At 56.6% G+C, this 10,749-nt stretch overlaps 1 protein-coding gene across 1 annotated transcript; it reads right to left on the bottom strand.

The window, feature by feature from the left end:
* Window positions 1-204: 204 nt before the first annotated feature.
* PRDM13 (PR/SET domain 13) lies at window positions 205-7,405 on the bottom strand. The gene is made up of 4 exons (XM_077781762.2): window positions 7,133-7,405; window positions 5,338-5,469; window positions 5,120-5,240; window positions 205-1,782 (listed from the first exon to the last, which is right to left on the bottom strand). The coding sequence occupies exons 1-4, from the start codon at window positions 7,271-7,273 to the stop codon at window positions 314-316; spliced, it is 1,863 nt and encodes a 620-aa protein (XP_077637888.1). The 5' UTR covers window positions 7,274-7,405; the 3' UTR covers window positions 205-313.
* Window positions 7,406-10,749: the final 3,344 nt, after the last annotated feature.

Below are 10,749 nucleotides of genomic sequence, written 5' to 3'. Positions count from 1 at the left end.
ATTTTCTCGACACGAAGGTACAATAAAAATATATGGCCACTGAAATGCGGGCTCCTATCGGGATGCGGTGCCTGTCCAGCGGGATCCTGGGCCCGCCAGGGCTTCGCCCTCCCGCCCCTGTCCCGGCACCGCGGCTGCGGTGCAGGGAACCCGGGGACGCCCGCGCACGCCTACCCGCCCCGCCGGCAGCTCTGCCCGCCAGCCCGCGCTCCTCCGCGACACGGCCTCCCGTGGGACCGCCCCGGAGCCCAGAGTAGTGGAAGGGGGGCTGCAGCGCTCCCCTCACCCCGCCCCGCCCCGGCCGCCTCCCGCATCACTGCTCGCAGTGCCGACTGCCGCTCTCCGGCTCGCTCTGGTCGTCGGTGAAGCAGACATCCACATCGCTCTCGTTATCAGTCTTTTGCTCCTGCTCGGGCTGCGCATAGCCAGAGTCACTCTTGTCCTCAGCCGCCTTGCCGAGGCTCTGCCCCGGGTGCCGGGATTTGACGTGCCGCTCCAGGTCGCGGCGTCGCACCAGCACCTTGCCGCAGTACTCGCAGCGGTACGGCGTGTTGCCCTCGGCGTGCAGGCGGATGTGTTTGTTGAGATTGCTGGGGTCCCCGAAGGGTCGCAGGCAGACTTTGCACTTAAGCGGCTTGTAGCCAGTGTGAGTCCGCATGTGGATCTTCAGCCCGTACTTGCGGGAGTACAGCTTCCCGCAGTACAGGCACAGGTGCCCGGTCTTGGGTTTTCCTCCGGCAGCCCCGGCCGCCCCCGCCGGCAGCGTCTCCAGCCTCCCTCGGCCTTTCTCGGCCGCCAGCTCGGACAGCTGCTGCGTGTGCATGGCGATCTCCCGGTCTATGCTGGCCAGTGAGCCCAGCTCTGCGGCGTGCAGACCCGCCGCCGGCCCTGCGAAGTACGACACCGACTCAGGGTACTTGAGGAGACCGCCGAGGTGCAGCTTCAGCGGGTAGTAGGGCGCGGCCCCGTAGAGCAGCTCCCCGTTGTAGACGGTGAGCGGCATCACCGGCAGCCCGCACTCCCCCGCGTACGCCTTCAGCCCCTCGAAGGGCGGCAGCGCGAAGCGCTCCAGGGCCCCGCCGGGCAGCGGCGGGTAGCGGGCGGGCGGGAGCGCGGCCGCGGGCAGCCCCCGCTCCACCTGCCGGAAGGCCGAGGCCTCTTCCAGCGGCGACAGCAGCGGGAAGGCGCGCAGCCCGCCGCCGCAAGCCAGCCCCGCCGCCGCCGCTGCCTGCGGGGCGGCCTCACCCGGCAGCGCTCCGCACTTCGGCGGCGCCTCGGTGGCGGCGCGTCCCGCCTTCAGTCCCCCCAGCAGTTTGGAGAAGCCGAGGGCGGCGGCGCCCCGCGCCTCTTCCCGCAGAGACCCGGCGGGGCGGAAGGCGGAGCGCGCCCCGGGGCACAGCGCCAGCCCGTTGCCGCCCGCCGGCCCCAGCAGCGGCCCCGGCCCACGGGCGGCCCCCACGCTCATGTCCAGGGCGCGCTCCTGCTCCTCCTTGCCCGCCGCCCGCTTGGGCAGCGCCGGCTTGGCGAGTGGCGGGGAGGCGACGACGGCCTCCCGCTTGACGGCCTCCCGAGGGCCGCAGCCGGACGGCGGATGGCCGCGCAGTGAAGCGGGCGGCAGCTCCTTGGGGGGCAGGCCGAAGGCTGTGGCAGCGGGCCGGCCGTGGTCGTGATGGAGGAAGGGCCGGCCGTGGCTCAGAGCGCAGTGGAAGTGGACGTGGGCCTTGAGGCTGTTGGGGTATTTGAAGGTCCTCCAGCAGTACCAGCAGATGTACCTCTCCTCCCCTGCGGAGGCAAGCGGAGGTACCCGTCAGCAGCGGCCGCGCATCCCCGCGCCTCCCCGCGCATCCCCGCGCTCCCTCTGCCTCGTCCCGCCCCCGCCGTGCTGTGCCGCGGAACGAAGCGGTGCGGGCGCTGCGCGGTCCGGGCTGAGCTCCCGCGAGCGGGGCGCCGTAGGGCCGGGGGGAGCAGCTGCTACCGTGAGTCGTCTGTCGGAGGGCCCATCTGTTGGCGTTTGCAGAGGAGGTAGCGTATGTCAGGGAGTCGGCTACACCGAACAAAGGCCAATCTAATGATCGTGAGCCCCTCATTACGCGGCGAGACAATATCCGATATGTATGGGCCATATGTAATCGTTCCCTTTCAGAGGACAATGCCCTTTGTACCCCGTCCCATTTCGACTTCTCTCAAGCGGAACAGACCTCGGTGGCCGCGGCTGTGGTGGCTGCCCGACACTGCAGAGGCTCAGACTCCGCTCTCCCCCTCCTGGCCTTGCTTGCCAGGAGGGTACTCCCAAGGAGGAGCATCTCCCCAGCCCCAAGGAGGAGCATCTCCCCAGCCCCAAGGAGGAGCATCTCCCCAGCCCCAACGGTGAAATGCCGCCTCTGTGGCCACCTGTCTAGCAATCTTTTCCTTCCTTCCTTCCTTCCTTCCTTCCTTCCTTCCTTCCTTCCTTCCTTCCTTCCTTCCTTCCTTCCTTCCTTCCCCCCTTTCCCCATTTTCCCCACTTCCCTCTTTCCTTTTCTCCTCTTCCTTCTCTCCTTTCTTCTATTTTTCTGTCTCTTTGTACCCATCTTACTCTCTCTTACTCTCTCTCGTTTCTCCCAGTCACCATACTACACTGATAAGCCCCTGAATTTCCCTTTTGGCTCTATCCCACCCTGACCGTCCCCAGCTGACCCTCACCCCTCAGTTTAATGCACCGAAACACCTAAGGTGAGGCCAAGCGCCGCACGGAAATGACAACCCGCTCCAGGCCTTAGAGCAGTTCCTCACGTTTCAGGGAATCCCGTGGGGGATGACAGGGGTGAGACCTTGCATCGTGCCCCTCGTCTGTCGGGGCACCCGGGGAGGGCGGGTCGCCGGGGTGGATGCGGTGGCTGTGACAAGCCTCCCGATACACTTTTGACAGGGATCAGTCGATGTCCTCTCCGGGTGGAAAACGAAATGTTCGCTCTCTGCGAGAAACTCGTGTGGGAACTCGCGTGGAAGCATCGCACACTGTTGCGTGTGTCTCGCCGCCTGTGTCCTCGCCGCCGTGTGCAGCCTTTCCTCGTTAGCCGTGGAGAGGCGGTCCCGGGGATCTGCGGCATTATGAAGGCGTTGGACGCTGTTTTTCGCCCCGTCGGGGAGGGAGGGAGACGGGACTGTGTCTGCCCGGGCCCCAGAGAAGCAGCGGCAGCAGGCCGCTGAGGGTGGCAGTCCCACTGCTGTGCATGAGAAAAAGGGTAAAGAAGCAGTACGGATGGAAAGGAATACGGCCACGGACCGCCACGGACTCCCTTCCACTATCTTCGTTTGCCTATGCAGGTCTCTTCAGTAGCGCGGGTCTGTCCCGGTATCCTCAGCAAAAGATGGTCGGGACCGGCTCCCGATCGCCACCAAGACCGGCTCGGCGCTTCCCCGGCTCAGCTCCATTTCAATAAGAAGGGCTCCGGGAAAAAAAAAAAAAAAAAAAAAAAAAAAAAAAAAAAAAAAAAAAAAAAAAAAAAAAACACACCTCCACCGCACACTCCCACCAAAAACCACCTCTTTCTCACCACGGTGACCCAAATTAAAGAGGTCAAACACAGAAGAATTCCAAATTTTTGATTTAGTTTGATTTTTTCGTTTTGTGTTTTTTTTTTTTTTTTTTTTAACTCTCCGAATTCCTTCCGCTGTCTTTTTTCGGTTGGTGGGGGTTTGGGACTTTAGTTTGATTTTTCTGCTTTTTTGTCAGCATATGACATATGATCATTAAAAGAAGAGCACTTCAAGCATGCTGATACACGGACCGAAGACACAGCAGATCCGTAGGGTCACTTTGCAAATCAGCCTTGCTTCGACGGGGCGAGGAAGATGCCACACGCTGGGAACCTCTTGCAGACCTGAGCTCTCTTTCATTTTTCCTTCGAGTAGCACTGGTACCCATCCGCAGCAAGGGCTGCTGGAGAGGAGTAGAGCGCAACACAGCCGCGTGTCCTCCTTGCTACCGAAACTTCGCCAGGCTTTTCGAGGGGGTGACCCTCGGCAGATGCATAGCCTCACTGCCTTTCGACGTGGCGGGGACAGAGATGTGACCAAGAGTTTCTTTTCCGGGTGTAGTTTTTGTACAAGGAGGGTTTTGCACTCTTGCACATGGCACGATGTGATATAATAGCCAGAGCCTGGCTTTCCCGCAGCCATCCCTTCGGGCTGGACCCTGGTCACCTTGCAGAGCGGCCAGCCGTGACGCGGGGGAGGGGGCAGCTCCTGCCCGGATCGTGTACTCACTCCCTTCCCGGGGACACTGCCAAGCTGAAGGATCTTCTGCGTCAAACAAGACCGGCTGGGGTTCCCTTACCCTCATCTTCCGCGGAGCGGGCTCAGCCCGAGGAGTGCCCACAGGCAGCTGCCGCCACCGACGCCCCAGGGAGCGTCCAGACCCAGGACCAGCTGAAGGGGGTGGCCGCCGACAGAGAAGCCCGGCAAGTGAACGCTGAAGTGGGTTTTTTTTTTTCCCCTCGCCTTTTTTTTTTTTTTTTAATGTGTTGCCATCGTATCATTTTGTTAACACCGGTGTAATTCCAGCTAAGAATAGGTTTGCGGATTGAAACAAGACTTCCCAGACGGGTGTCTTCCCTTTCCCAATATCTTTGCATATCCTGACCTCAGTGTGATTTGACGCCGACTTTGTCTTTTACCTAATATATTCTAATTTACAGGGACTGCCCAGTACTGCCCAGTTTTGGCTTGACTATGTGAATCTACCCGCAAGAGGACCTGAAAAGAGTCTCTGAAATCTGAGGATGGAAGGTAAACCCGATGTTTTTAGAAAAAGCATTGGGTGAGCTGAGCTGAGCCACATACCAACTATAGCGATGTTTCACAGAAACTCCATTTGCCTATCAAAGAATCATTAAATCGGGCCGACGACGGAATAACTCGACGCACGTGGGCCTTTCCATACGCTACCGAGTTAATAGATCACTCTTTAAATGTAAGCAGATGGAGTCTTAGTTTAAAGGGTGGTGGGTTAAATTCACGGCAGCTGTACAGGCATTTATTTTTCTGAGGACCCACGTTTGCCTACCGCAGTTTGAGTTCCCGTCAAAGGTGTCAGCTAAAGAGGGTTTGTTTTGTTTCATTTAATTTGGTTGCTTACCTTTCTCGTCGTGCGTCGGTGTGGCCGTGACGGGGATGTCAAACCACTGCGCCAGAGGGTTGGAATACCAGACGGTAAGCTCCTCTCCCGGCTGGACATCTCGCAGAGCTCGGTAGAAAATCTGGAGAGGGAAGAAAGGAAACTTCTTCAGGAGGCTTGAGAGGGGAGGCAGGTGGCGGAGAGAGTGCCATGACAGCCCGGAGCCGCGAGCGGGGTACCTGTCCTCCTGGCAGATCCGCAACAGCCTCCAGTGTCTGCTCTTGGGAGTTTCGGGCAGCTCGGATTAACCCTATCCACTCCAGAGCTGAGCTCCCGGCTTCATCCACTAATTCCCCTCTGACCATCCGCACCTGGAAAACAGGCGGTACTGCTGTCATTTTCACGTGAAACGAAACACAAAGAGAGCAAAAAGGTTACCCGTCCCCCTGCCTAAACGCTCTGCCTGGCCCATCGAACTGCTTCCCCACACTAGGCAGGAGGCTGAGCATCGCAGCTGAAAGCAGGGGCGAGAGCATCTCCTTTTGCCTCCTGTTTAATGCTTCCGTCCTCACCACCTTTGGGTAGGACATTCCCCAGTTCGCAGGTGCCTTGGAAGAGATCCGGCTGCCCTAGCGGTGGTTGCAGTCCTACAGGATAAGGATGGAAGACCCTCTGCCCAGCAAGGGGAAACAGGATTTTTCCCTTGGGTAGCATTGATCCAAATGCACCTTGTCCAGTCGCAGCTATTATATATTAGCTTAAAAGCTATATTAAATACCCAGGTACTTTTTTTTTTTTTTTTTTTGGTCTTTGAGTCCGTGCAAAACCACTGTGACATGCAGGACTTGTCGGGAGATGGGGAGGGAAAGGGGGAGAAGATTCTGCTTAGCTACAGAGTCCCTGTAGCCCCATACTTCATAATCTGCTTGCCCATACAAAGAGAAAATGAAGTGCCCATTCCCTGAATGACCGTGCAATAAAAGTCATCGGAACAAAGCAGTCTAAAGCGAGAAACCAAGGGAGCCAGATGAGAAATAAATTTGAGTGGGCTGGCAGAGCGTTTAAAAACAATTAAAGTGCATTAAAAATCAGAGCGGAACGCGTGAGCCGCGGCTGCCCGAGGGGCGAAAGGAGGGGTCTCATCCGCAGCCCCCTGAAGAGCCTGATGGACGGGGCGAGAGCCCTTCACCGCCTCCTCCTCTCTCCTTCACTCGGACACGGGCTGACCCCGAAGCAAGCAGCCGTGTGGCCGTCATCCCGCCCGCTCCGGCTGTGCGGTTGTTTGAAGCTCCAGGGGAGGAGGTCCCCCCGAGGCTTTGGGGGAAGGTTGAGCTGCCCTGGGCCGCCCCGACACCTGCGACCTGCACCCCAACGCCGTCTCCGGGGTAGCCCCGGTCCTCTCGCCCCGCATTCCCTTCAGGCCCAAGCCAAAGGACTCGCGGCCAGGAAGAGGAACCCAAGCCAACCGCAGAAATAAATGGGTGCATCTGCCTCTGCCCTGCTCCTTCCTGAGCCAAAACCCGGGGGGCTGTGACAGCCTCATGCCCCCGCCTCGCCGGAACTCCAGGAGAGAGGAGTCGGCCGTGGTACGTCCCGGCTCTGCCAGGGAGAGGGGCAATGCCTCAGTGAGCAGAACCCCGGGGGGCAGGGGTTGGGTGGCGGGTCCAGGGCCCTCCGACATCGGGCACGGGGCTCAGGCGACGCTTCCAGAACGTCTCTGTCCAAGGCGGGGGAGCGTCCACTCCTCCGGGAGAGCCCCCGTGTCCTCTGGTCTCGTCCCGGAGGCCGGCCAGGCTAGGCGCCCCGGCGCTGGGGAGGAGGGAAAGAGGGCACGAGCGGGCAGGCTTTCCTGGCAAAACCGCGGGGAGACATCTCAGGATGTTCTGGAAATGCTTCCCTTTGCTTTCCTGGCTCGCTCTAGGAAGGGAGGATCGAAGAGAGACGGGGGAAGCAGCCTCTTCTCCCAAAGCCGGCTTCCCCCGAGTCAACGAATAATCAAAGTCCAGCGGTGCAGGAGTGAACGTAGGAAAATACCTTTTTTTTGGGTCCTGGCTCCTTGCGGTCTGACAGGTACTTGCCCAGTTTGAAGGTGCCCGGCACAGGACCCAGGCGCAGCCCAGCCGGGATGCAGCTCTCCGCGCTGACGCTGATGGCCGGAGCCCTGCTGGTTTGCATCGCTGCCGCTGGGTGTGAGCGCTCGGGAACCCCAACTACTTAAGGGGGCCGGAGTGACAGTGGCAGGCGGCGGGAGGATGAGCACAGACGTATCTCCGCCCGCAGAGTGACGCGGCGCTGTGTGGACGCCGGCTTTTCAACGGGAGCAGGAGGGGTACCCCTTGGCAGGGGGATGCTCTGGGGCGCAGAGTTTGGTGAGAGAGTTTGGCTCCTCGAGCAGCTGCGGAGTCCCATCCAAGAGGGTCACATGGAGCCTTTCCCTAACCCTCCTGCATAATCAGGCGGAGTGAATGGCTGGCAGACAATGGGCCAGGCGACCTTCCCATTCCTAAAAATCCAATTTGTCAAGGGCAAAGAAAAGGCGCTGGTGAATCAAAGGTCTGGAGGGACCATTAATCCTCAGCATGGGGTATTGTCCCCGAGACAGTTACGATATTTTAAGTGACAAATCCACTGTATAATTTCTCCATAAATTTTACTTCCTTTTATTGTTCCTCGACAAACCAGTTTTGGAAAATAAGTGACTATTTTAAGTCTACTTGGCTGAGCCTTTTGAGGTTTAATATACTTCAAAGATTTTTAATTCTCTTCCCTTGGCTTTATTGTAAAGGAGATTAAACAAAGAGATGGGGAATGTTTTGAGGACTTGTTAACTTCTATTGATTCCTGGCGTGTGCCATACAGAAATTGGGCAGGTACTTGATGGGAAAACACCAGAAAATACCTACACTTTTTTTCTTAAGAACGACCATATTACCATTTCAGTGGTTTGGTTTCAGGCCAGTAATCTGTTTCAGAAGAGCTTTGATCCTTAAGGAGGATGAATAGCACAAAATATGAGCTGCCGTAGCCCCTGTAAAACACAAACCGCTGCACCTGCGAGTGCTGGGGAAGCTGGGTCTCTACGATTAAGAAATAGAGACAGGAGGAAATAGAGACATACAGCCACCAGGAAACAAGCAGGCACAGCCAGCCGATAACACAGTTATCTAGCAAACAGTGTGCAGCTGGATTCCTCCCTTAATACATCCACAAGTTCCTCGCCCACACCCAAAATCTCTTACATCGAAACCACTTTAGGAGGTGGAACCTGCAAAAAGCAACTGCAAATAAAGCCAGAACGAAGATATTTGAACAGAGTGTGCGCCTATGACTCTCCTCTTTACATAAACATTTTAATTAAGACACAACGAGGTGCTAGGATTAGGTCATCTTATAATTCAGGCTGGATAAATGTATCAGGAATTTTCCAGGAGCTGAAAAGGAAAGGTGTGCGACTTTTTTCCTTAAGTGCATACAACATTTCAGATGTGCCTGTCAGACCAAGAAGGACACTAACAAATTCAGTTTTCCACTTTTGCTTTTATACGCCTATCTAATTCCTGCTGGTGGGTTGTCTCTGCTCCATGCCTCATAACACTCTAAAAAGATTTCTAAACTTTTGTCCTTTGGAGAAGTTACAAAATGGTACATGAGTTTTATCCACAGCTTTCAGAACTTTCAGAAACAATCGTAGATATGGAGCTTTTTTTTTTTTTTTCCCCTCCCTGTGGCGTTTTGTAATAGTCAGCCCTAATAAATTTCAAAAGGAAAGCCAAAAAGCTACGCTTAGAGGTACATCTGCCGACAGATGCAAGGTAACTGAGCGGGCTCTTCTCAAGTAACCCGCTTTCTGCAAGATAAACCTTGGCACGTCGCTTTCGATGTGACTGTGTACGGGAGCTTTACTCTGGATTTATTTGCCGCCGTCACGAGTGGCACTGTGAGAGAGCAAAGGCCACAGGGATGCGCACGGGGGACGAGAGCGATTTTGAACCGGCACCTCTCACCAGCTGGCCGTCTCAAAATTCTTCTTTCCCCTCTCCCTGCCTTTCACCGCGCCGGAAAGCACTGAAAGCTCTGCCTGCCAAGTCACCGCCGCTGCCGCGATATTTGCCCACGTTGGCCGCCGTTCGCTGTGGGCCCGCCGCGGCAATGCGCTGCCAGCCCGGCCGGTGCCGACCCGCCGCCTTCCCGGGGCACTGGCGGCCGCTGCCACGGCCGGGGCGAGCCCTGAAGTGTCAGCGCCTCTGCAGAGCTGCGGGAACGCAGGGCTGCTCGGGGCGGCTCGTTCCGCCCTCGGCGCTGCCCGCGGCCGCGGGGAGGGAAGCGCGGAGCTCCCCCGGACGGGCGGCCCCGGGAAGGGACGGGACAAGGACGGGACGGACGCTGCCAGCGCCCGCTTCGGGGACTGCTGGCCGGCACTGAGTCCGCGTAGGCTGTGAATGTATTTATAGTAATGGTCCGTACTGGTGAGCGTGCGAGATAAATGTCGCGCCTGCCCCACCCCGCGCCTTCCGCCTGCAGCACCAGCGACCATCGATCGCATCTCTCCGGGGTGCAACGCCAGGGACTGTCCCGGGAGCAGGGATGGGTTCGTTTTCAATTCGGCAAAGCTGGGAAGAGGAGGGGGAAGAGGATGTGGGGAACTGAAGATGACCCCTTTGATCAGCGGCATGAATGGGGGAAAAAGGATAAACAAGAAGTTGAGAGCAATAAATTTAAGCCACGAACATGTCCCTGTAACCTCTGGCCTGGCCACTCGAGGATGAGACCGGCTTGAAATTCCGCAAGCCGCAGAGGTAGAGAGGGCCTTTAAGGCGACCAAGGTACCCTACTGCTCCGCCTCGGGAGCCGCTCCCTCCCAGGCCTTAATGAGTCAAAAAGCGTGAACGACACGCGAACAATTTTATCAATAGAACCATGTAAAGGCCGACTGTGAGGAAAGTTATTTATTAATATAGCCGATTGTGGCTGGTTCCCATCCACTCAGAAAAGAAAAGCCCTTGCTCTGGAAGCATTCACACCAGTTCTCCAATTTTTATTCTGTCCTGTGGCTCAAAGTTGAAGTTCCCCAAGTGAAATAAATTGTCCACAAAAGAGGAAAGGAACCACATTTTCTTTTATTTTTCCTTCCCTAAAAAGGAAGGGTGAAACCGATCTAATGTGCCCACTGGAGCAAGATGCAGCATGAAAGGCCGGGTGTTAAAAGTAAAAGCAGCCTTTGGAGCAAATGGGATGGAAAATTAAATGAAATTAAATAGCTTGAACGACCGTATTGTCCCTTATTAAAAAGACACATTAATTACATGGTTTCAGCTTTATTCAAAGACAATGTTTAGACTCAATCAAAACATTCCACTATCGGTCTTTATATACTTAAACTCGGCTAGTAGAGGCACCATTAAAGAGAGATCACTTTTGCCCAGAGATGCGATGAAAGTTATTTTCCTTGGCGGCCCTTATTTATGCCCACCGCTGAACTGCCGGTGCCCCTGAGTAACACTTTGGCACACTGTTCTCCCTGATTTAACAGGTTGCCCCATAATGAGGCATGAATGTTAAGGAACAACAGTCATCCAAAGAGGCACAGTTGCAGAGAGCAATGTCCCACCAGGGAGCTCCATTCAAACCATCAAACCGCTCCGGCACAGAGA

Source organism: Lonchura striata, chromosome 3, assembly GCF_050655825.1.
Source record: "Lonchura striata isolate lonStrDom1 chromosome 3, ASM5065582v1, whole genome shotgun sequence".
Taxonomy (NCBI): domain Eukaryota; kingdom Metazoa; phylum Chordata; class Aves; order Passeriformes; family Estrildidae; genus Lonchura; species Lonchura striata.
Note: the sequence above shows the minus strand (reverse complement) of the source record. Positions and strands in the feature narration are given on the sequence as shown.

What these genes read in the sequence shown, in the direction of transcription:
- PRDM13 (XM_077781762.2), bottom strand. Translation starts at nt 7,273, where the DNA reads ATGCAAACCAGCAGGGCTCCGGCCATCAGCGTCAGCGCGGAGAGCTGC. An exon ending in CGGATCTGCCAGGAGGACAG is followed by an intron (nt 5,241 to 5,337) that starts GTACCCCGCTCG and finishes TTCCCTCTCCAG; the next exon opens with ATTTTCTACCGAGCTCTGCG. An exon ending in ACCGACGCACGACGAGAAAG is followed by an intron (nt 1,783 to 5,119) that starts GTAAGCAACCAA and finishes TTGCCTCCGCAG; the next exon opens with GGGAGGAGAGGTACATCTGC.